General features: G+C 38.5%; 4 protein-coding genes across 10 annotated transcripts; 3 read left to right on the top strand and 1 right to left on the bottom strand.

The window, feature by feature from the left end:
- The first annotated feature begins 132 nt into the window (after positions 1-132).
- On the top strand, positions 133-3,471 carry eif5a (eukaryotic translation initiation factor 5A). 6 transcript variants are annotated; one of them, XM_079488042.1, is made up of 5 exons: positions 133-244; positions 1,214-1,404; positions 1,492-1,596; positions 2,071-2,202; positions 2,316-3,306. In XM_079488042.1, exons 2-5 carry the CDS (start codon positions 1,237-1,239, stop codon positions 2,376-2,378), a joined length of 468 nt encoding a protein of 155 aa, XP_079344168.1. In that variant the 5' UTR covers positions 133-244; positions 1,214-1,236; the 3' UTR covers positions 2,379-3,306. The 6 variants fall into 6 exon arrangements, with proteins under 6 accessions (XP_079344168.1, XP_079344164.1, XP_079344169.1 ...); XM_079488038.1 differs by having other exon boundaries at positions 209-491; positions 2,316-3,471; XM_079488043.1 differs by lacking the exon at positions 133-244 and adding an exon at positions 403-542 and having other exon boundaries at positions 2,316-3,137.
- A 985-nt stretch (positions 3,472-4,456) lies between these two features.
- On the top strand, positions 4,457-6,140 carry rpl22l1 (ribosomal protein L22-like 1). Of its 2 annotated transcripts, none has more exons than XM_079447696.1 (4): positions 4,457-4,493; positions 4,812-4,916; positions 5,680-5,801; positions 5,885-6,140. In XM_079447696.1, exons 1-4 carry the CDS (start codon positions 4,485-4,487, stop codon positions 6,024-6,026), a joined length of 378 nt encoding a protein of 125 aa, XP_079303822.1. In that variant the 5' UTR covers positions 4,457-4,484; the 3' UTR covers positions 6,027-6,140. The 2 variants fall into 2 exon arrangements, with proteins under 2 accessions (XP_079303822.1, XP_079303823.1); XM_079447697.1 differs by having other exon boundaries at positions 4,467-4,493; positions 5,701-5,801.
- An 8,183-nt stretch (positions 6,141-14,323) lies between these two features.
- slc7a14b (solute carrier family 7 member 14b) lies at positions 14,324-18,373 on the top strand (the record flags this gene model as incomplete). The annotated part of the gene is made up of 7 exons (XM_079447702.1): positions 14,324-14,621; positions 15,267-15,503; positions 15,604-15,821; positions 16,124-16,270; positions 16,773-16,981; positions 17,052-17,917; positions 18,054-18,373. The coding sequence occupies 7 exons, from the start codon at positions 14,324-14,326 to the stop codon at positions 18,371-18,373; spliced, it is 2,295 nt and encodes a 764-aa protein (XP_079303828.1).
- A 2,975-nt stretch (positions 18,374-21,348) lies between these two features.
- On the bottom strand, positions 21,349-23,796 carry cldn11b (claudin 11b). Its single transcript, XM_079488189.1, has 3 exons — positions 23,423-23,796; positions 22,863-23,027; positions 21,349-22,385 (listed from the first exon to the last, which is right to left on the bottom strand). The coding sequence occupies exons 1-3, from the start codon at positions 23,646-23,648 to the stop codon at positions 22,126-22,128; spliced, it is 651 nt and encodes a 216-aa protein (XP_079344315.1). The 5' UTR covers positions 23,649-23,796; the 3' UTR covers positions 21,349-22,125.
- Between the last annotated feature and the right edge of the window lie 84 nt (positions 23,797-23,880).

The raw sequence follows: 23,880 nt of genomic DNA, 5'->3' as shown, positions 1-23,880 counted from the left end.
GTGTAATGACAATAAAGTTTAATCTAATCTAACCTTCCCCTTTATAATGATTACGCAATTTCTGTCATGGTTTAATACTGTTGTTTCCAGCAGGAAAATGTCAATGTGTACAAACACGCCACCAAAAGTTTTGCCACAAGTCGTCGTCACTTGTCCGCAGCAGAACGGGAGTACCGCCCACTCTACGGGTGCCGCGTAAAAATTGTCCGCGCCTGCGCGTTTACGTTCCTTTTTTTTCTTGGAAGTAAGTGCTGCACGAAGCGTGTTTGAACATGTTGAAAATAACATATAACTTTCCCGCTTTAACGTGTGCGAGGTCGGTTTCGGAGTTGTTCGCGTATTTGTGAACGGCGATGTGCCGGAACGTCTATATAAGGCGCGCGGCTCGCAGGGTGTGATGATGTCGCAGGCCGCGAGCAAACAGTGGCGCGCACGCGCGAGGCCTGTGCGCGCGACGTGACTTGTCATATAACGTTAACTAAAAAAAGGAGGCACGTGAGACACTTTGGCTTACCCGCACACGCCCCGCTTCCCCCCGTCGGGTTATTTCGTTTGTTTTTGGTCGTTTGTTCTGGTTGGTGTCGGGATTTGTGTGTCACTTCGTGTCGGTTTAACATGTTTTTGTTATACTGAAGAATGGAGCGTTAGCATGCTAGCGTAGTCATTGTGGGAAGAACCACGTTGACTAAACACGACGCGCTCGCGGCGAGTCTTATTTAAGAACCGTTATGTGCCGTTAACCGGTCGCTCTTTTTCTAAACGATTACTTTTGACGTTTTAGGTGCATTGGTGGTTTCGCTTGCGCTAACCCAAACAGGTCCATCTGGCCTGTTTCGGCATGGTCATTGTGTTCCCTTTTCTTGAAAAGTAACGACTGCGGTGTCAATTGACGGACATTAAGCTTTTTAACACGCTTTTATCACGTCGAATCCTTTAATTTGGGTTGTATCCCCCAAACCGAGGAGTGGCATGATGCGGCATGTTTTCAGCCAATATGACGAAAAATAGGATGTTGTAGATGACGCTTTTCTAGTGTGTTCATTTAGTAAACGTGTAATGCTGTTTTGTCTAGTTGTAGTTTATCTTACCCAAGAAACCTTGCGTTTAACTTGTTCGTTGGCAGAGAGTGGAAACTTGGGATCACTCGTGTGTCTTTTGTGTAACCCTGATGTGCACAAGCAAGCTAATGTAAAGTCTTGCTCTGTTTTTCCAGTGCCCCTTGATTAGAACCCCATCATGGCAGATCCAGATCTTGATTTCACCAGCGGTGATGCAGGGGCTTCTGCCACCTACCCCATGCAGTGCAGCGCCCTGCGCAAGAACGGATTTGTGGTGCTGAAGGGTCGCCCCTGCAAAATTGTTGAAATGTCCACTTCTAAGACTGGCAAGCATGGGCATGCAAAGGTAATAGTGGAGATCCCTTTCATCCTTTTGGTGACTTACCTTGAATTCACTGGATTCCCAAAGGCAAATCAAAGTGTCTCTTTACAGGTTCACATGGTTGGAATCGACATTTTCTCAAATAAGAAGTATGAAGATATCTGCCCCTCTACCCACAACATGGACGTGCCTAACATTAAAAGAAACGATTACCAGGTGAGGTTTTCGTTGTTTTGCATGTTCCAAGAGGGCCTTGGAGTCTCTTTGGGTATCTGTTATTTTGTGATGCCAGTCCTATGCGTTGAGGACAAACTGCTGATGCTTCCGTTATTGACTTGTGGCAGTTTATTCAAGATTAAAATATATGTCCTTGCCCTATTTCAACTTAAATGACAGTGTGTGAAAGCTGCCCACATTATGTAAAACTAGCTTAAGCTTTGCAACTATTGATGTTATTTGACTTGTGCATGTATGTACTCGTACATCTTTATAGTCTGTTGATACAGTGTTTTTGAGAGCTGACCCTTTATGACATTTTCCTCTTGATCTTCCCATTTCTTTTTTGTTTTTCTATTAATGCTGTAGTATAAAGCAGTGTTTGTTTTTGCAGAGTCTACAGTGATCTTAATGATCTGGTATTTTAAGTAATTGCTACATAAAAACCAATCTTCTATATCTTTTTGCACATAGGTGGTCGACATCACTGAGGGTTTCCTCTCCCTAATGTTGGACAATGGTGATGTGCGTGAGGACCTGCGTGTGCCAGACAGTGACCTGGGCAAAGAAATTGAAAGCAAATTTGCAGCTGGGGAAGAGATGTTGGTAAGTGCATCTTACTGGGCTAATGCACACATAGTCTCTCGGTTTATTTGTCAGCAGTTTCTCTAGTAGCTGAATATTTGATTTTAAAAAAGTACTTCTTGATCGTCTTTCAGGTTACCGTGCTTTCAGCTATGGGCGAAGAATCTGCAGTGGCTGTCAAACCCATGACCAAATAGGAAGAAAGACTGGGCTGCTCAGGCTGCAACATGCTACACCTTAACAGATCTCTTGTATTTGGTTTTTTGGTTTTATTTGTCACCAAAGCTATGGCCTTCACAAGCAACCTCAAATATTTTTTTGTGATTGTACTCCTTTTTTCTTCCAAAACTGTGCAGGACTTGTCAGGTCAGTTGGCATTCTCTCGGGTCCGAGGGTACAGTCTGTGTATTTATCCCCTCAAACGCCCCATGCTGTGTTATTTATCCCCCTCAAGTTTTTACAGCATACATTCCTGAATGTTTAAGAACTGGGATCCATTTTCCTTTTTATATTTAATTTCTTAATCATAATTACCGTGCAGAATTTATGCAAGGTGTTGTGACGGGAGGAAAGGCCGAACTGACGTAGAATAAACCAGTGAAATTCCCAAACACCAGTCTCATTGTTCAGAAGTGGAAAGGATGTGATGGCCATGTGCGAATACCTCTGTAACACAATAGCAGCCAGCTTGATTTAGGCTGTCATTGACGACCTTAAATAAAGTGTTGAAGCCTGTTATTTGTCTCCAGGTAGGCTCTTATCAGTGCTGCCACAGAATTAGCTTGGGCTCTTTAAGGACTATATCTTGGATGTGAGTTCTAATCTTCCTCTTTTCACTCGAGGCCTTTGTCATCTGACTGGAGAGAGCAAAATAAAAACGTACGAGATGACCTTTCTTTTTGTTTTTATGAAACACGTGATCAGTATTTAAATTAAAACTCTGGATTGCAGCTTTTTATAGTATCTGACAATTCCTTGAATCTGTTAAACTCAGTCTTTTGTCACACCTTTAAAGAGCGAAAAAAAAAACGGACCTGCGTTGGATTTTGGGACAACCTAGTCTAACCTGCCTGTCGTAATTTGGGGCCAGTGACTTGAATGTGTAGCTTTTCTTGATTTTCACATTACACAACAAACTCAAAAACAGAAACGGACATTTTGAAGTACAATATAAGTGAAATTGCCTGCTGGTTTTTAGAACAAGGGCAAGAAAAATGATCACTTAAAAAACGTAATCCTTTAAAGCTCATTTGTCCAGATTGTTGAATAATATATATATTATCAGGTTATAATATTGTAAGGTTATAAGAATATATAACAAGAAACAACGTTTATATTTCTGTTAAAATCATGAATTTTTATTTAAAAATGTAAAACGCAGTTATTTCAGAAACCGAGCGCATATTAGGATAGAGTTGTTAGGTAGGGCTGCTGGTCTTCTGCATGGGTGGAGCCTAATACTCATTTCCCATTTATGTCTGTGCGCCAGGCAACACTCACTGTAATGTGCAGTTCAGTCTTAACATGACCCATTGCACTCCGTTCAGACATAAATCATCTTATCGGCTATAGTTAATATACTGTAGTATAATCCGCAGTATGTTTTACGTTGAACTACATCTTTTGATAAATTCATCATGTTGAATATTTATAATTAACTGCATTACTGATTTCTAAATTGTATTTAGTATCATTATATTTAGTAGATGTATCTTTATAATTACAACTTAATTTCAGTTTCCATTCAGTCATATTAGACATTGATAAAGTATTGAAATTGTGTATGTCTGGAGTTCCTGTGCTGGTAAACTGCCCATTAACTAGCAAAACAAGTGTGCAAAATATTGATATGTCTGCTGCACGAGCATGTCAGGATGAGTCCTACTTACTTAGGCCTACAGGACCCAGTCCCTGCCCTCGACATATGTTCAGTTTGTAACAAACACTTTTTAAACGTCAAATATACATTATTTTTCAGAATAACGTATACAAGTATTATTTGACGTTCTTATATGAACAAACATTTCAACAAAACACCCAAACGGTTAAATTTTGCATTTATAGTATACAGTGTATAGTTGCAACAGAAATAATAAACACTCATAAATTAAGACTCTTAAAAAGAAGAGTTAACTTCCGGCCTGAAACCGGTGGTCTGGAACGTGTGTCCTAAAATGAGTGGCCGGGGGGCCTGCAGCTGGACCCGAGTCCCCCTCGACTGGCAGCCAATCAGGAGAGAGGATAATAATAACTAGCCCCGCGTGGACCTACGTCACGTCCTCTTTCAAAGGAACCTCACCAAGATGGCACCGGTACGTATCAACCCTGGGACTATTAAATTCAAAATATGTGCTATATTATGACTACAAACCACCGATGAGTAACATAAGAAGTGTAATATTCAGCACACGGTGTCATTTTGGGGGGGATGTTGCGTTAATGCACTATTTTGACTTACCAACGGTAGACACGTGGACAAGACTCGGTTTAGCACGATAGAACCAGTCGCTATTTGATCGATTTGTCAATGTAATGAAGTATATTAACTGTTACGAAAACGGCATTAAACATAACTTCTTTCAAATTAATGTTTGACATAGTAGCTTAATAAATCTGACATTGTTTTTTAGAAAAAGCAAACTATCGTGAGAAAAAGCAAGAGGGGTGTTAGCTGGAGGTATACCGTGGACTGTACTAACCCTGCGGAGGATGGGATTCTTGACTCTGCCAATTTTGTAAGTTTAAACACTACACATTGTGTTTGCTGTATTGTATTGAACGGTTTGTTATGACATGTATTCCCGTCTCATTAAGGAGAGTTCAACCAACACGGTGTAAATCAACTCAAGAGTTCACATTTTAACTCCGAGATATGAAACTTTGAGTTTTTGGTTTCAGAACAGCTTATCAGTTTGTTCTATCAACTCTGGGTAGGCTCACCTTGAGTAAAGCGCTTGCACCATGACTACAACAGCCATGAACAATGGAGCTATAATGGATGAGATATATTTGTATATATATAGTTAACAAAATTGGTACGGAGCACAGAGAAGCCTCTTAATGCACTGGACCCTCTATTAAAGCAAAAATGACATTTTAGTCACTGAGATTGTCTCTGTGTGATCAGAAGGTTGCTGGTTCAAATCTCAGTGCCAGCAGGTCATGACTGAAGTGCCCTTGAGCAAGACACCTTACCCCTGATTGCTCTGCGGTAATGTGCCACTGTAAAAAAACTACTTGTAAGTCGCTTTGGATAAAAGCGTCTGCCAAATGAATAAATGTGTGCCATGCATGACTGTATTTATGAATAAATTATGTAAAACAATTGTGCTTAAAAAGAGTGAGGGTTAATATTCTCAGTTTTCACTAAACCTCCTTTCTGAAACAGGCCCCAGGTTGTTGCATCTCTAATGTTGTGTCACAGCTAGGGTTCCCTTCCCTAGTGTAATACCTAGGGCTCTCTTCCCTAGTGTGGTCATGTTGTTTTATCACTAACAGGAAACCTTTCTGAAAGAGAAGGTGAAGGTCGATGGCAAAACAGGCAATCTGGGAAACGTAGTGCAGATCAATCGTCAAAAGAACAAGATCAATGTCACATCAGAAAAACGGTTCTCTAAAAGGTGAGATCCGTTTCATCAACCAAAACAGTAATAATAGAGAACTGGAGTTAAGATGATAGAATTAACACTCCTTTATTTTTCAGGTATATTAAGTACCTCACAAAGAAGTACTTGAAGAAGAACAACCTCAGAGACTGGCTGAGGGTGGTGGCGTCAGATAAGGAGAGCTACCAGCTGCGCTACTTCCAGATCACTCAAGATGAAGAGTCTGATGCTGATGAGTAAAGCTTCTGTCTGGAAATGTTTGTGTGTATTGAGATCCGGCATAAACTGTCAACGTGAAATGCAGGAGCAAGTGTTTTGATATGTACTTGTTAATACAAAATATACACAGTGAAAGTCTCTCTTAGTGTGCATGATTTGGGTTTATATAGGTTTGTTCTCAAATGTTTAAGTAAATAAATTAGACATGCTATAAAAATGTTTATCAACAATGTAAATCTATAATGTGAGAGTTAAACAGGATGATAGTGAGGACTAGATCAGGGTTGCGATAACACAAGTACTGTACCAAGAAAGCAATGCTTGTCTGTTTCTGCAATCTAGCTCATGCAAAATGCTTTATAAAAGTTAATGAAAAGTATCTACGTTTATGAATGTAGTCCATTTAGTATTATTTTAAAGAAGTTTGTTACATTGCCCAATGTATCAACAACATGTATCACGTGTTACATTCTTAGAAATCTGAGATAAAAATCTCTTAATTCCATGGATTATAAGAGAACAGAAACATTCTGCCTAACAAACTATTTTAACCATGTGTTTGGAAGAAAATATATAGAAAATATAGTATTTTATAATGCATTAATGTTCAAACCAAAATGGCTGTAATTTTCCTTTTCCAGTACACACTTGATTATTTTAAGGGATACTTCACCTAAAAAGGAAATTTTTTGAGATGTTCCAAATGTGTATAAATGTCTTTGTTCTGATGAACACCGAGAAAGATGCTATGAAGAATGCTTATATCCAGACAGATTGTACCCCATTGACGACCATAAAAACAATGGGAATCAAAAGTGCCTTAAAATAGTCTTCTATAAAGACTTGGAACAACTCAAAGGTGAGTAGATGATGACAGAATTTTATTTTTTGGCTAAAGTAGCCATTTACATTGTCATTTAGCAGACGCTTTTATCCAAAGCGACTTACAGATGAGGAAACATTGTAAGCAATTATAACAACATAGGCAACAAAATACATAAGTGCATCAAACTAGTCCATTAAAGCCTAGCACAGTATACAAAGCTAAGAATAGTGAGGTTATTAAGTGTTTTTTTTTAAAAGAAGGAAAGGGAAGAGAATTAGGATAAATCAATCAGCGAAGTGTTGATGGAAGAGATGCATTTTAGCTGTTTTTTAAAGATGGCAACCGAGTCTGCTGATCTTGTAGCAGCTGGTAGATCATTCCACCAATGTGGAACAGATCCAGAGAAGGTACGGGAGAGTGACTTTTTTCCTTTTTGGGATGGTACCACTAGTCGTTGTTCCTTTGCAGACCGCAGTGATCTGGCAGGAACATAGATCTGCATTAGCAAGTGGAGATACGATGGTGCAGACCCAGTGTTGGTCTTGTAGGCCAGGAGCATAGCTTTGAACTTTATGCGGGCGGCAACAGGGAGCCAGTGTAACCTGATGAAGAGCGGAGTTACATGCGCTCTCTTCGGTTCATTGAAGTTACTTATATCTATTTATCGTGTTTTAAACACATCAAATATGATCTTATTTGAATGTTCACAACTGAATTGCTTTAAACTTCACTATGTCACTGATGTAATATAAAGTCCAAACTCACTGAGTGATATTTATCTTTTAACATAGTGTTACCTTTTAAGCCCTTATCTCATACAGATAATTTTATCTTTCATCATCTTCTTCAAACTAGGGTCAAAGGTTAGTGAAAATCTTATCAGTTGATACACTGGTAGAGCATCAGGAGTTAAATACATTTGCATTGATTGGGGTAATGTCACTATAAAGTCGTCCACTATCAGAAGCAGACCACAACACAGCTTGTTTCCAGGATGTTTAAGCAAAAAGAAGAAACTGAACCGAAGTTATGGACCAGCACAGGGAGAAAACGAATTAGAGAGCGTTTCCGTGCTACTTTGGCAGGGCTCCTGGAGCTGGAAGTCCTGAGGGTCAGGCACAGAGTAATGGTAGAAACAGCCTTGGGAAAAACTGAAGAAAAAACATCTCACACAACAAATATCCAGGATCAACAGTATCCATTCTGGTTTCATAAAGACACTTTGAGACTCAGGCGTAGTTTTTCTGAGGAGGCTGTCCATGACACAAGGGAAGAGAGAGGGCTTTGGTCATTTTCTAGTCATTCTTCTGAAGATCTGCTTTACTTTCAGTGCTTTAAGGAAAGAAGCCAGCATCACCAGGAACTTCACACGCATATACAACATCAATCGAGGGCTAGCTCAGGGTTCTGTGACAGTGACTTTGGGGATGTTTTTAACCCGGGTGATGATACTGTCAGCTCTCTAACCGCCTCCCTGGCCTCCTTAAGGTCCAAGTACTCCTTATGTGAACTGGAAGATTTAATGAGCGAAACAACTCCAAGGAATCTACCCATTTTATTCCAGAACAACATGCGAAGTCAGGTTGATCTTCAATCCCATTTCTCAGATGAGGTGATTCCTGAAGATGGTTTTCTGTCTGAGGCAGATCTGTATCCTGACTCACAGTGGTTTTTGGTTTCAGGCATACTTCAGCCTAAAGTATTCTTGCAACCCACTTACCGTACTGATCTTACAGGTCACCAGGGCATGGAAGTTTACCGCTACCCGAGCCCGTTACATGCCGTTGCCCTGCAAAGTCCACTGTACGCTCATCACAGCCCCCAGAACAACAGGAAAAAGAATGAAAGGTTTGTTTCTAACTCAAGCTCTTTGCACAGACAGGACTCCACACATCAGCTTTTGGAACGTCATTGCTGTCAAGCAAAATCCTATTTATCACCCAACCTACTCAAGAGGGATGTGCACCCTAAGAATCACAGATGTGAGGAGGTCATTTTGAAACGCGTCCACAGCTCCATTGGTGCACAAAGAGGGACACACTCACCGTCTAAAAGAAGCATGCACCGCACCAGCTCTTTAGGAAGAAACAAATCATTCATCTATTCCTTTCAGTGCACAAGCCTTAAAAAACAAAGATGTGCAGGTTTAAAGAGCGAATGCACCATACAAGATATGAAAAGTCATAAATATACCGGAAGACAAGAAGTCCAATGCATTGCACCTCTTCATCTAGACAATGACCTTTGAAGAAGAGGGACATACTAGAGTTCAATGTACAAATTTAGACTTTGATTTAGCTGTGAAATTGCTTATTCAACCATCATCTTACTTCATCAATGTATAAACGAAAAGCAATTAAAGAATGTTGATATAAAGCAATTCTAACACATGCTGTGCACAGCCCCCTTATAAAACATTGCAATGTTTAGTACTAACTCAGTTAAACATATAAACAGTAATAAAACAGATGAAACACTTTTGAAACAGTCATTGCTTAACAAAGCTATAAATACCATTACAGAAATGTTTTGTAATTGTTCATTTATTTCAAAAGGTAATTTATAAATTTCACAATTTCTAAGCTATGTCACAACCAAAATGAATCGATTTTTGTTATTATTATTTTTATTTGTCCATCGTAGATAACCAACCATTCAATGTTAAAAGCAAAGTTAATCCTTATTTTTATTTAATTTTTTAACCACTTTATTGTACCATTGCTCTAAACAGACAAGACAAGACAAAAAAATAAATAATAATAATAAAACAAAACAAAAACTAAAAACAGGAGAGGGAGTTACACAAATAATAAAAAAATACAAATTAAATAGGTTGAAAAGCTTATAAGCAGAGCAAATTCCTTTGTGCTTTCATATTGGAAGAAAACATAATTGTTTTAAAATACAGTTATATCTCTTGTAGAAATACTATAAAAATAGGTTTGTTATTAAAGCAAAGTTAATCCTACTACGAAGCTCGAGACTGCCGACAACGTCACTTCCTGGCGTTTCAAGCCACGTATCCGGTTCGTTACTAAATGTAATGCTCGCTTTGTCCACAAGATGTCAGCGGACACCCAAGTGGTTTGTTTCGTAGTATTATACAAAGCAACTGTGGTCAAATACTGTTTTAATCTTTAGTTTACTGCTCATTTACTTTATTTCGACAAGAAACACATCGGCTTCTTTTAACTATAAAACAAAGAGTTTTGGATTCCTTTTAAAGTGAAATAAACTCTAACAAAACCATTTGCAGCTGGACAGACAAAATTCTTTTTCTGTTTTTCAGTGCCAAAATATTTTTCCGCTGACCTGGTCAAACAGGCAAAGATACAGATTTTTCCAAAGAAATGTTTTTCTCTATAGCAAATGTTGGACCTGATGCAAGAGCGCTTTCTTGGGAAGAAATAAAGACACACATTACCACAGCCAGTGAAAATTTGAACTTTTAATCTACTACACCAATTTGTTTAAGAAATTTTGCTTTCAAGTCCTCCCCATGTCTAAGTTTGCTTATCATGCCACTACTTGCACATAAACTCAAAACAGGTTTAATAGCATAAGATGGTCTGTTACTGTATTTTCTGATAAAACAAATCAAGGGAAGAAAATAATATTGGAAGAGACATTTCTCTACCGGCCTTTATGTTACCACCTTCATCCTGTTTAACACATCTGAAAGTGATAGTTTATCAAAAAATGACAATTCTGTCATCATTTACTCACCCTATTGTAATTTCAAACCTTCATGCGTTCTTCATCTGTAGAACACAAAATAAGATATTTTGAGGAAACTGGACTGGCTCTCATTCACTTCTATTATTAACACAAAACCAATGCAAGGCTGGTTAACAACATTCTTCAAAATATCTTATCGTTCTAATGAAGAACGTCATAAAGGTTTGAAATGACAAGAGGTTGTAAATGATGACAGAATTTTATTTTGGGGTGAACTATCACTTGAAGTTTTTTTTAAGCTTCATTATTTCTTATATATATATTTCTAAGCATTTTTAAACATATTTACTAGATAAACTGACATGAAGATGTTGTCAGACATGAAAACGTGTGTTCTTGTGTTCTTATCATTTAAAATATGCTCTGCACGTGCACTTTGACGTTGCATTGATGTGATTATTGCAACCCATGGTGCATTTGTTATGGCTCAAGGGAATGATGTAGTTGAGCTGTAACTGTAGCAACTGTGACTCATTTATGTGATGATTTGGATCTTTCTGAACTATCTGTGCCATGCACGTACTCAACCCTAAACTGTGTAACTTACATTTAAAAGCACAACTTTGTAGGCAGTGCATTGGGCACTAAATTATGGTGGTCAAGGACTCCGTATGTGAAATAATCGTTTAAGATTATAAAAGCATCAAAGTAGTCATAGCCATAAAATTGCCATACAAGTGTTTAAATTAAGGTTATTATGCTGATCAATTTCAGCACGATGCTACAGTAGTAGTACTAGCTACGGTCAGACCAAACAACAAAAGGCAAATGCAAATCTTGACATGATGTGGTTGCACTGCAGATGGGAAATTGATTTGTATTGTTGACCTTTTGTTGTTGAAACTGGTTATGTTTGCAGAAGCGTTTGCCACACCACTACAAACACTACTGATGCATCCTATCATTCAGTCACCATGGCTATACTTTTGTTTCCTGTGAAACCTGAGATACACTAGCTCTCTGCAACTGAAGCTGCATGGCAGGCTAATAAAAAATAAATTAAATGCCATAGACTGATGGAGAACTGTATAAAATAAATCAAATTATGGCTTTGTTTATCTGCTGCATTAGGCAACCTGATTCTCGATTGTGTCAGTGTAACCTTTTTTATGATCATAATGTATAAATGTTTTTAATTAGTCTTACTAGTCTAACATGTGAAAATACTGTATTTTGCATACGCATTTGAAGGTGTTTTTAGGTATGAGTACCTACATCCTAACTTACAAACATCCGAACCTAATGGTCCTTATTTGATTGATGCAATATCATCAATATCACCAGGGGATGTAGACCACATTGACCTAAAAGTGTATAACAATCTAGAACTTGTTAGGGAAGCTCTGACGCAGGCAGCTGTTCAATGGTGGACTGATCTTTTAATAATGAACTCTGCTCTGATCACACGGAGAACCACCTAAATAATTCACATCCCTCCGCGTTGTGTCCCCTACTGTCTCCACGAGCTTTACCCGGATTCCTGCCTTACCGCTGGACATGATGGCGTGTACGGTTTAATGTCCCCATCGGTGAGTTTTTGGCCAGACAAGCTGTTTTCAATTTGATACTGGATACCTCTGTTTCCTTTTAAGGGTGGAAGACAACTGCAAAGCTTTTTTGTTTTACCAATTGACCAGGATTTAAGTTCGCTTATGTCTGTAGTAGAAACGCATTTTATTTTATTTTATAGCTCAGCATCAAGTGTACCTTAAACTTTCGGCTCTTCCTTGACAAACTTCAGAAGACCATCATTAATATTTCATCATTGGAAATGTTGTACAGGTTGCAACATTTACATGGTGGTTTTATTTTGCGAGTGCCGTGGATTACATGTAACTTCTGCATATTTTAGCATCATTTAGGGATTTATTTTTTCGTGCTTCAGGCATATATTTCGAGAATTTTTACTAATAAACTGTACAAAATGAGGAAAAATATTATTTATAAACACGAGTGTTGCAAGACGGTGGAACTGACCAGGGTGCTGAAAGTCCTTCCAGAAGAATTTTCACTTGACTGTATTGAAAATATTTAAACAGTTTATTTTTCGCAATTCTTCGCTAGTCTCGAAGCGAATAATCTGCCTTTAAACTTTGGTTTTGTACATGATTTCAGCATACAATTAGTGATCATCAGTATCAGTACTTGCATGCATGCTAAACTGCAACTGGGCTTGTTTCTTGCATTTATTGGCGTTCAGGAACTACAGTTTTTGTGTGCCGTTAGTCATTGCTGATCGACAGTTTGTTTAGACCTAGTTTTATAACATTTACACCCAAGGCCTATGCTGTTTTCTCCTGTCATTATATGGTTTGTGTGTTCAAACTGATTTTATATACGGTCTCCTCATCCCTTTTAAGCCTTCTTTCTATATCCCTGTCAGAACCTTAATAGTTTTTTTCTGATCTTTATCCTTTTATCTTAATCATTTTCTCTGACTGTGAACATATTTTGTATATTGATGTACAATATTGGTATGTGTACAATGGATGTAACGTTTTGGTTTTAACCATTCACTAATTAGTTTGCATTTGTTTTAATGTGTGTGCTAACCTTTATAGTTTTATGTAATTGACCTACTTGGCTGTTTTCCAAGGTAACAGAAAACATACAATGTCAACCTTGTATGACATTACCTTATTGCTCCCTGACTTCTTTGTAAGTCGCTTTGGATAAAAGCGTCTGCTAAATGACTAATTGTATTAGAAGGCATTATGGCTCTCATCCTTTGTCTTTACCTATCTCCAAAGATGATATGGCTATAACTTCTCTTTGTAGTTGATCTCATCTTATAAATCACCAGTAGTCACAAATCCTTTAGTGGAGTGTTTTGACAAAAGATGTTGTCAGATTTGATTAAAGCAGTGGCTGCAGACATATGCTTGCGTAATATCTTTATTATCAGGCAATTGCCAACAGGCACATCCGACAGATTTTGTGTCTGCAGTGGCAAATGCATCTTATCTGAGTAAGAGGCATAATTGCATTTGATTGAAAAAACAACAAGATAGTAAGATGTGCAGACGTATCTGAGCAGGGAAAAACAACAGGGGGAGGTAGTGAGGTGCATGGTTGGTTGGAAACCGGTAGTGAAACTGACAGTGTAGCAAAACATGTTTTCATACTGTTAGACATTATTTTCTGTATATAAATGTATATAACATAACTTAACACATACGCCTTTCAGGTTAAAATCCAACATTATTTTCACAATGATCTAACTTTAAGGATATCAATGTCCTCTGAATTGCTGATGCTCCATATGCTAATCTGCAATTGTAGTGAATCCTGCACAATAGCAACATTTCACCTAAACGAATGAGTGGTTACTTCCTATCGTTCAGTTATTGTATAACACAATGTGGTTGTTTGGGCATGATTAAGTTGATATTTTAGACATTTTAGGTTTAGAAATTTTTTGCCAGATATTTGTCCGAAAATTTTGAATGATAATCAACCTTGAACTAGTTTTGTCAGTGTCAATATTGGCACACTTACTGAGTTTTATCTCGGTAATGCAGTATACATATCTCTTTCTTTTTTGTAGGGGCCGTTTTCAGTTCCAAATCGAGTGCTGTGTTGATTGCTCATGTGATGGATCCACTCTGAGACACTCTAGGGGGGAGAGAAAGTGAATTAAAGCAAGAGACAGACATACAAGATACATTTACAGGAAACACCTGGAATACAGAGACCCTCACATTGGACAGGACAAACCTCGCCCTTCTTTTATCCTGTCTTCCTGTTGTGAAATATGAATGCTGTTTTTGCTAAACTGGACCCCAGGAGGATCGAATGGGGGTCGTCCTGGTATGGACTCCATTCACGAATCTTGCGCACCAAACCTGTGGATTCCATGCAGGAGGGATCTGATGACCTGCATGGCACTAAACTTGCCCGGGTGCTCACTACGGTGGATCTGGTGTCGCTTGGGGTTGGCAGCTGCGTGGGCACCGGCATGTATGTGGTTGCTGGGCTTGTTGCTAAGGAAATGGCAGGACCTGGCGTGATCTTGTCCTTCATTATTGCAGCTGTGGCATCAATTCTGTCAGGTGGATGTTTATAGCCTTTTAAAATGAATGTACTTTTTAAAATCATTCAGTGTTTGTGATCTAACTTCAGTCTACAATCCTATTTTTTATATTTTGCTGCTGTCCTTCTCAAGTCTCGTATCTCCATATTTCGTGATAAATTATTATTATTAGTCACTCATTCATGTTTGTCACCGGGTTTTGCAAATATTTCATAAAAAGTATTAAAACGTGCTTCTCAACTTTGAACACACAGTATGTAATCATTGAAACAGTACAGTAGGTTATTTAGCATTTATTGAAAAACAGCTCATTTGGACATTGAAGAAGGTTTCAGAAGGACAGCAATGAGACGTGGCCTTGTGTTTGTTAGGTAACACTGTCTATGTGAAATTATATTATTTTTACAGTCTAACATGTAGGAAACCACAGCAGTAAGTTATTGACTTATGTGCTTATTCAGCCAGCTGTCACCAGTTGTCTAAATCTAATTTATAAAATGCCAACTGGAGGTTAAATTGAGAGCAGGCCGAAACCAGAACCATCAAATCCAAGATCCTGACCTGTTGGTTCAATAACCAGGCTGAAAAAATAACAGAAACAAATGAACTGATATTATGAACGTTGTACTTTATCAAACAGCTAATCTCGGTGATTCTTACACAGGGGTCTGTTATGCTGAGTTTGGTGTCAGGGTACCCAAAACAACAGGCTCCGCCTACACCTACAGCTATGTCACGGTGGGAGAATTTGTGGCCTTTTTCATTGGTTGGAATCTCATTTTGGAGTATCTGATTGGTACAGCAGCAGGTGCCAGTGCGCTCAGCAGCATGTTTGACTCTTTAGCCAATCACACCATCAGCCGCTACATGATCAACCATCTTGGAACGCTGAATGGTCTGGGTGGGTATCAACCTAATAGAAGAATGTAAAGTGTGTAAAATATTAAGTGTGGATGGATCAGTGTTGTTACTGATCATACACTTACACGATAATTCTTCAGGTAAGGGAGAGGAATCTTATCCAGACCTGCTGGCTTTGCTCATCGCCATGTTGGTGACAGTGATTGTGGGTTTAGGGGTGAAAAACTCTGTGAGCTTTAACAATGTGCTCAATGTGGTTAACCTGATCGTGTGGATCTTCATGGTCCTCACCGGCCTTTTTTTCCTCAGTGGAGCCAACTGGGAAGATGGCATGTTTCTGCCATATGGTTGGTCAGGGGTAAGAAGGTTCACTGCATACAGTATGAAACACAATACATAATTTGTACACATGTGCATCACACATTTTTAAATACTACAAAATATATTTTATGTATGTAATATGACATGTTTTTGTAATCAACTTTCTTTAAGCCTTTCTATTATATTCTATACATTTATAACCATGTTCCCTTGTTTGTGGTCATATATTATGTAACGTCTAGCACAAATAATGGAAATATACACATACTGTATGTCCATGTTTATAGACTGTACATACGGCCAAGCATCATCTATATGGGATATAACTGTGTTTTGTAGGTCATGCAAGGAGCTGCAACCTGTTTCTATGCCTTCATTGGCTTTGACATTATTGCAACCACAGGCGAAGAAGCCAAGAGCCCAAACACTTCCATTCCTTACGCAATAACAGTCTCTCTTATCACCTGTCTCACAGCATATGTCTCCGTAAGTACTTGTGTTCTGCTCTCTAAACTCTGACTTCTGTCTATAATAATCAATACTTTAAGAAAAAGATTTCTTCCAAACCTTTACACAGTGAATTCGTTTTTTCATTCTGAAAATAAAAATATCTTAAAATAAATACAGAACATGACAAAGGAAATCAACTATTAAATCATCCCGGTCTACACCGCACAGTGGCATGCTTTAATAAAGTATTTCAAGCATTTCTCACCTGAACAGTGATTTATTTATTTCCTCTAGAGACTGAATCTTTAGACCTTTGCTTTTCCTTTCTTCAAATAGCATAAAAGCCCTCTTAATTTCCTTCTTAAACATTTTGAGCCACATTAAATACAATTCTTCAGACTACACTTTATCTTGGTTGTTAATGGCTTTACACTGGAAATAAATAAGTCACACCATGCTACCTTGGCATCTGATTTCTAAAAGATATTACATAATTATAGATTATTGCATCAGACTGCATAAATATTTTATGTTTTAGGTAAGTGTTATTTTGACATTGATGGTGCCATACAACCTGATTGATGGAGATGCTCCACTTATGGAGATGTTTGCGGTTCATGGCTTCCTAGCGGGGAAGTATATCGTAGCAGTTGGAGCTGTTGCAGGCCTCACTGTCAGCCTTCTAGGATCTCTGTTTCCTATGCCAAGAGTCATCTATGCCATGGCAGGAGATGGTCTGCTCTTCAGGTACTTGTGTTCATGTTATGCTTAAATTGATATGTTTGCACGTCTACTAAAGTATCTGTATGCACGCCAGGTTCCTGTCCTTTGTGAGTCCCCACACAGAGACCCCCATGGTAGCCTGTGTCATATCCGGGTCTCTGGCTGCTCTGTTGGCTCTTCTGGTGAGTCTGAGGGACCTGATTGAGATGATGTCAATCGGCACACTGCTGGCCTACACGCTGGTTTCAGTGTGCGTGTTGCTTCTGCGGTATCAGCCCGATAGGGATGGCTTCACCAGTTTCCTTACTGAGGAGGAAGAGGAGGAACGGAGAAGGAAGGAGGAGATGATGGTAGCCAGTGAGAAAGACATGAATATTAATGCTGGTGGTGAGGACTTAAGCGACAACGCGTGTGGGGCCAAGAACCTCCCATCAAAAGGCGATGACGAAACGCTGATTGGAAAGTCAGATTCAGTTGGATACCAGTCAGAGAACTCTGGCTATGGAGTAGGAGAGAACGAAACGGAGGCGGAAGGTTCTGATAGTGCCCTGGTGGGGGTCTTGAAACGTGTCCTGGGCTCTCACTATTACACTCTACGGGTGCGTCTTGGCTTGCCGAACTCGGGTGATAGGCCGACACCTGCGACAGGACGTACCGTCACTTCCTGCGTTATCCTCTTCTTTGTCTTAACTTTCTTTCTGTGGATCCTTGTCATCTACGGCTTCGAACGGGTCTCAGGAGGGGCTCGCTGGGCAATAATGCCTTTTATAATGACTATAATTGTCCTGATGGTAACCCTGGTTATTATAATTCTTCGGCAGCCGGAGAACCCTGAAAAGCTGCCTTACATGGCACCCTGTGTGCCTTTCGTGCCAGCAGTGGCAATGCTGGTGAACATCTACCTCATGCTTAAGCTATCCAGCATCACCTGGGTGCGCTTTGTAGTGTGGTGCTGCCTAGGTAAAAATACACTCCAAAAATACAACACCACAATGGTTAGGTATAATATTTGTAAGGCTGAAAACAAACTCTATGTAAACATAAATCCACAGCTATGCAAGCTTGATTTTACATTTGTCTGTTTTTACCCCCACAGGTGTGCTGATCTACTTTAGTTACGGCATGTGGAACAGCTCACTGGAACTAAGCGCTAAAGAAGAAGCAGCCCATGCCAGCTCTTACCAGAGGTATGACACAGAGGTAGATGACAGCTTTAATGTGGACGATGACTTCCACCCTCAGGAGGATCAACAGGAAGGACAGTACCAGGGCTGGGCAGCTGAGGAGAGGGGCAGTCAGCAACAAAACCAATATCAGTATCATGAACAAAGATCCTCATCCAACAATTCCAGAAGCAAAGGCAGGACCAACAGAGGCTTTGAGGAACTGGTCAATGAAGAATATTCACCCGAGTGAGCATAACAGACTAAAGCTACCACATTCATAGTTGATGGTGTACCTGCCAGTCTGTTTCAGTCATGTTTTGAAACATCATGTCCTGTTGTTTTGAGTATTATAATGACTCCCTGTGAACTAGTGTTGTGCCAGCAGCACTTAATATTCCTCCTGTATGGCCTGTACCAAAAACTAACAGCGGTGATTTTGAGAACTAAAAAACTTCCAATCTCCCCTTTCTTGCTAAAATGTTAGGACAAATTGTTGCTTCTCAGTTGCTATCTCATCTGACAGTATCTGACAAACATTTGAGCCCCTTCAATCTGGCTTCTGTAAAATGCACAGTATTCAAACAGCGTTGGTTAACGTCACAAATTATGTGTTAATTGCTTCTGATTCTGGTTGTCTATCGATTTTGATTCTTCTCGATCTCACTTGATCTCAGTCTTTCGACACTGTTGATCACTGTATTTTGCACACCCGTCTTTGGTTTCTCTGGTCTTATCTTTCACAGCAAGCAATTTATTGTGTTGGGTAGTTGCAGATCTGAGGTTGGTGTGGTGCAATCTGGTGGTCCCCAGGGTTCAATTTGGGGCCTTTTACTTTTTAGGATGTACATTTTCCCTCTTGGCCAACTTCTGAGGTCTCTTGGTCTTAATTGTCATTTTTATGCAGACGACACCCAGATATATATACATTCAAAATCTGATGTTAAAGCAACGGTTTCTTTTCTTTCACACTCTTTCTCTGAGAAAAATGGATGTCTGGTCATTTTCTCTGTCTTAATAGTGATAAGACTAAAGGGATGCTCATTGGTTCACGTAAAGGTGAGCCTTTGGCCCTCAATGTATGCAGATGGCTCAGTTATACAGTTTCAAACTAAATTACATTTGGGGGTAATTTCTTATCAATTTTTTTTTTGATTTGATCTTCATGTTCGTAACACAGTTAAAGTATCCTTTTTCATCTCAGAAATATTGCCAGATTACGCCCCATGTTGACATTTTCTGTTGCTGAAAAGTGAATCAACACTTTTTGACTATGGCAATGCACTGTAGGCTGGAGTCTCAAAATCCACCCTCGGTAAACTACAATTGGTACAGAATTCTGCTGCTCGTATCTACCAGTGCAAGAGTTCATATTACACCTATATTAGAAACCTTGCACTGGCTTCCTTTCAAGTTTCTAATTGATTTCAAAATTCTCTTGATGACTTATAAGGCCTTAAATGATTTAGCTCCTCAATATCAGATCTCTTAGTGCCCTACACCCCAGTCCGAAACCTCTGTTCTACTACAGTCAGTCTTTTAACTGTTAAAAGTACTATGGGCAACAGGGCTTTTTCCTTACTGGCCCCAAAATTATGGAATTCCCTGTCCTCCGAGATAAGAAACGCAATATATGTTGTCTCTATTTATATTTGTATTATTATATTTATATTATAAGTTTCTGTTTGTTTCGATCTTCTTGTTATTTTGTTTGAATTCTATTATATTTTGAATTTCTTTTACCTTATGTTCTATTTTTCATTATTTATGCAACGTGCTTTGAGATGCTACTTTTTAAGGCACTATATAAAAGAAATGTATTATTATTGTTATTATTAACGTTCTATCTCTGCATTGTAGACTAACTTAAAGGATTTGGGTGACCGTGACTGTGATTTTAGGACATGTTTAGAGTTGGGAATTGAATATCATTCTTTTTAACTTATTTTTCTTTGAAATATGTTGATTTCAGGAACATGTCCTATTCGAAATTCACAGTTATGCTTCCTACTTAGATTGCAAAGATAATTGATTTAACAATGAATCAATTATCTTTGATATCTGGGTTGGTATTAATTACATATTTAAGTGTTTTGTTTTCTTTGTGAACATTAGAAAAATAATTATTTCTAAACAGTTACCCATCAAACACATACCTCTATGCCCCTTGTGATAGATATGTGACATACTGTATCTATAGGGGGAATGTTTTTACTCTTTCCACCAGTTTGGCTTTTTCTAACAGTGCCATTACATAACCCTATTATATTGCTAATATGAATAATAAATATATACTTATATATTCATTAGAATACTTAAACCGTAATAGTCTGATGTGAGCCAATGTCTCGGTTTTGGTTTACAATGGCTTCGTTTTCATGTATTTACTTATACTGTTTCATTACATTACTTCACTGTTCATGTTGCGAGTTTTAGAACTTAAACCCTTTAAAAAACGTATTTGACTTTATAAAAAAAACTCAGTGATCATGAATTGAAACCTTCTCGAAAGATGCATTGAGTGGACTTCACATCTTCACAGCTGTAACCGATCTAACATCTCTAGCTCTCTCTTGAATTCTGGGGGAAATATTATGATTGGCTCCCTGTGAAAGCTTAATAGTTCTCAAAATATTTTGGGGCATTGATATCAAATTCTTTCTATGTTGGTTTGTGGAAATGTGTTACATCTTGTGGTTTTCCTCTTGTTTAAGTTTGCATGATATTTACATTTTTTCCTTACAGCTATGTGAAAAAGATCCTTCTGATTCACAATACATGTAAATACACTGAGAGACCTAGAGTTACATTTGTCTGAAAAAGAATATACTAATATGAAACATTAAAAGTCATATATTTTACAAACACAAAGTGTGTCTAATACTTTTTCACATTTTAAAAAGAGTATTTTGTGGTCTCGTGTTTTCATTCTGAAAATACATAAACCAGTATAACACAAGAACATGGCTGGAATCAGGGTTATAGTTTTGATTTTAGTTTTATAAAAACTTTTAATTCGCTTTTAATTTTAGATTTGTTGTTTTTATATTTATTTTACTTAAAGTTTTAGAAATGTTGGTATATGCTTTTGTCATTGTATAATGTATATGTTTTTGTTTATTATTATAATTTAGGTTCACTTTATTTTTGTAGTCATTTTTTTGTGGCAAAATTTTCAAATTTCAAAAGGTCAATATTTAATTTAACTTCATTGAGCAGAAACTTTTTCAAAGTTTTGATTTTAATATACTAAAATAACCTTGCATAGAATAACATGACATTTTAAAACAAAGTGGACATTAAAAGGAATGTTGTTCACATGGTCCCAAAGAAAGCACAGGGAGGGTACAATGACTTTCATTAGTAATATGAATCAATCACTGACCACATCACTAAAATGAGACTTTCTGAAAAAAATTGTTTCCTGTTACAAATATGTTTTCTCTGATTACAAATGCTGTGAGGAGTCCTCCAGGAAAACAGTGCACATGACATCTGGTCAGACTGATTTCCTGTCTGTCTGTCTGTCTGACATTATTAGGTGTCTGATTTTGTAATTTGTCTTTACTGGAGGAAAGCATGAGCTGATAACGCAACTTTTTCTGAAAGTAAAGAATGTGCTAACATACTAGATTTCTTGTCACTGAGAAAAAGAAATACAGGAGCAAAACTGAATACTGTGTAAATAGATATACTACTATACTGATATATAAAAAAAATATGCTTTGACAAGAAGGAACTGTTTCCATCTGGATTCGTTTCAAAGTTTGTTCAAACAAAGGCTTTCATGCTTCGGTGTATGTGAAGTTCAGGGAAAAAGGTTTCCATCAAATTCTCTGTTCCCTCCAAATCTTCACATGGTTGCAGTCAAACCATGGCACTGGAAAACACAAATATTTTATAGGTATGTGTGTGTGTGAGCTGAGCTTGAATGTGTGTGTCCAAATCCCATCTTGAGATAAGGCGCCGAGGTCTTATCCACTGTGTGTTTATCTGACTCCACTCTCAAACATGTGCGCTCTTGGCATGACTGTTTATAGGAGGGGCAGAGTTAATACCTCCACCGTGTTTTGAGTAGTAATAGCTGTTTCCAGAACTCTGGCCCGGGCTGTCGCTCCTCGAACAACAGGTCATTACAGACCCACCAAAAAAACAGAGGGCTGAGCCGACCCATCCAGCATACAGCGAGAACCCGAATGACATCAGACCATCCTCGTGAAGGACTCCAATGGGGAACCAAACGGTTGACACCATCCCACACAGAGCTAAAGAAAGAGGAAGGATGGTCACAGTATTCTTAAAAAGATGAAAATTGTGCATGTACATGTGGCAACATAACTAACGTTAAACATTGCGAACTTTATCTATAATATTTACATCAATTGAAAAGAATTTAAGGGGGGAAACTGAATAAAAAAATGTACGGTCCAACAGCTGTCAGTGAGCTCTATCCACTGAAACAGGATATAGGAAACCTCTGTATGCTTTTGACTTCAGTCAAGGCCATTCTAAGCCCTGCTGAAATGCATGTTGAAAGCATGACTACAAGCAGGATTTTGCTAAATTGAAGTGCGTAAATAATACACTACCATTGAAAAGTTTAGGGTCACTTGAGTTAAAGTTACAATGTGTTGATCGGTTTAACTTCATTAATAAATGACCTTTTGAAAGGAAATGTCACTTTCCCCCTCAAGTGTGCTTTACAATATAACACAACGTGTTCAATACGACCTTTTACTCACAAATGAACAGTATAAGAATGCCACCCAGGACTGCCCGTTTCCCTTTAGTGTCTTCAGTTTCTTGGCTCAGTTTGACGCAAGGCATCGCCAGCAGCGCGAGCGCCAGAGACGGGAGACCGAGCAGAGAGGCAGAGACCATCAGAGCACGAGACGTCTGGATGTAAGCTTGAAAAACAAGTGCATGCACAAACACATGTCCACATAAGACATCATTACACTGAAAGCAGATTCGACTGCGGCGCTGCGCAGACCGGAGGCGGCGTGACGTCAAAGTACCGCGAGAACTATTCAAAAGCGCAGGTCTCATCCACACGTTCTGCACAGCGATGCGCAGTCGAAAACACTGTCTGGGAAACCGCTCGTTTTAATAATAAATATTATATGTTATGTTCATACAAATACAATTTCTTGTGATAATAACCCGTTTTTCTTGAAAACGAAATAGAAAATTTGACTGATTCAATACGACTGAAAACAAAAGGTAAATAAATCAAGACATTTAAACAAGTGATAATTTATGCATAGTGTATTTACATGAGTTAAAAAATATCTTTTCTCACCAGGTATTTCGAGGATCTGGTTGAGTGAGATGCAGTGGTACAGAGCAGTAGAGATGATGCACTCCGTCCACAGGCCCTTCGTCTCGAGCTCGTCCATCTTCCTGCAGGTGTGCATGCCGTATTTACAGGTCACCACCCAGTTGTTTGTTGACGTCGCGATTATAATACCCGTCCAACCGATGCAACTCATTAAAAAACCACAGAGGAGACGACAGCTATTTGACATTCTGCTAAACACGGATGCAAGAAATATGTATGTTAAATATATATGCCCAAAACCTGGCTATTTGGTTGAGAAGCACTTTGTTTATTGTTAATGTAATTTGCTTGAGAGATTAAGGTATACAGTCTGAGTACAGACTGCAAGTGTAAAACACTCCATTTGGGTCAAGTGAGTTTTTATCCTAACCTCGCACCCCTGCAGAACTTTCAGCCAATCAGAGGAAAGCCTTGACACA

The sequence above is a fragment of the Barbatula barbatula genome (genome assembly GCF_947034865.1).
Source record: "Barbatula barbatula genome assembly, chromosome: 23".
Classification (NCBI taxonomy): Eukaryota; Metazoa; Chordata; class Actinopteri; order Cypriniformes; family Nemacheilidae; genus Barbatula; species Barbatula barbatula.
Note: the sequence above shows the minus strand (reverse complement) of the source record. Positions and strands in the feature narration are given on the sequence as shown.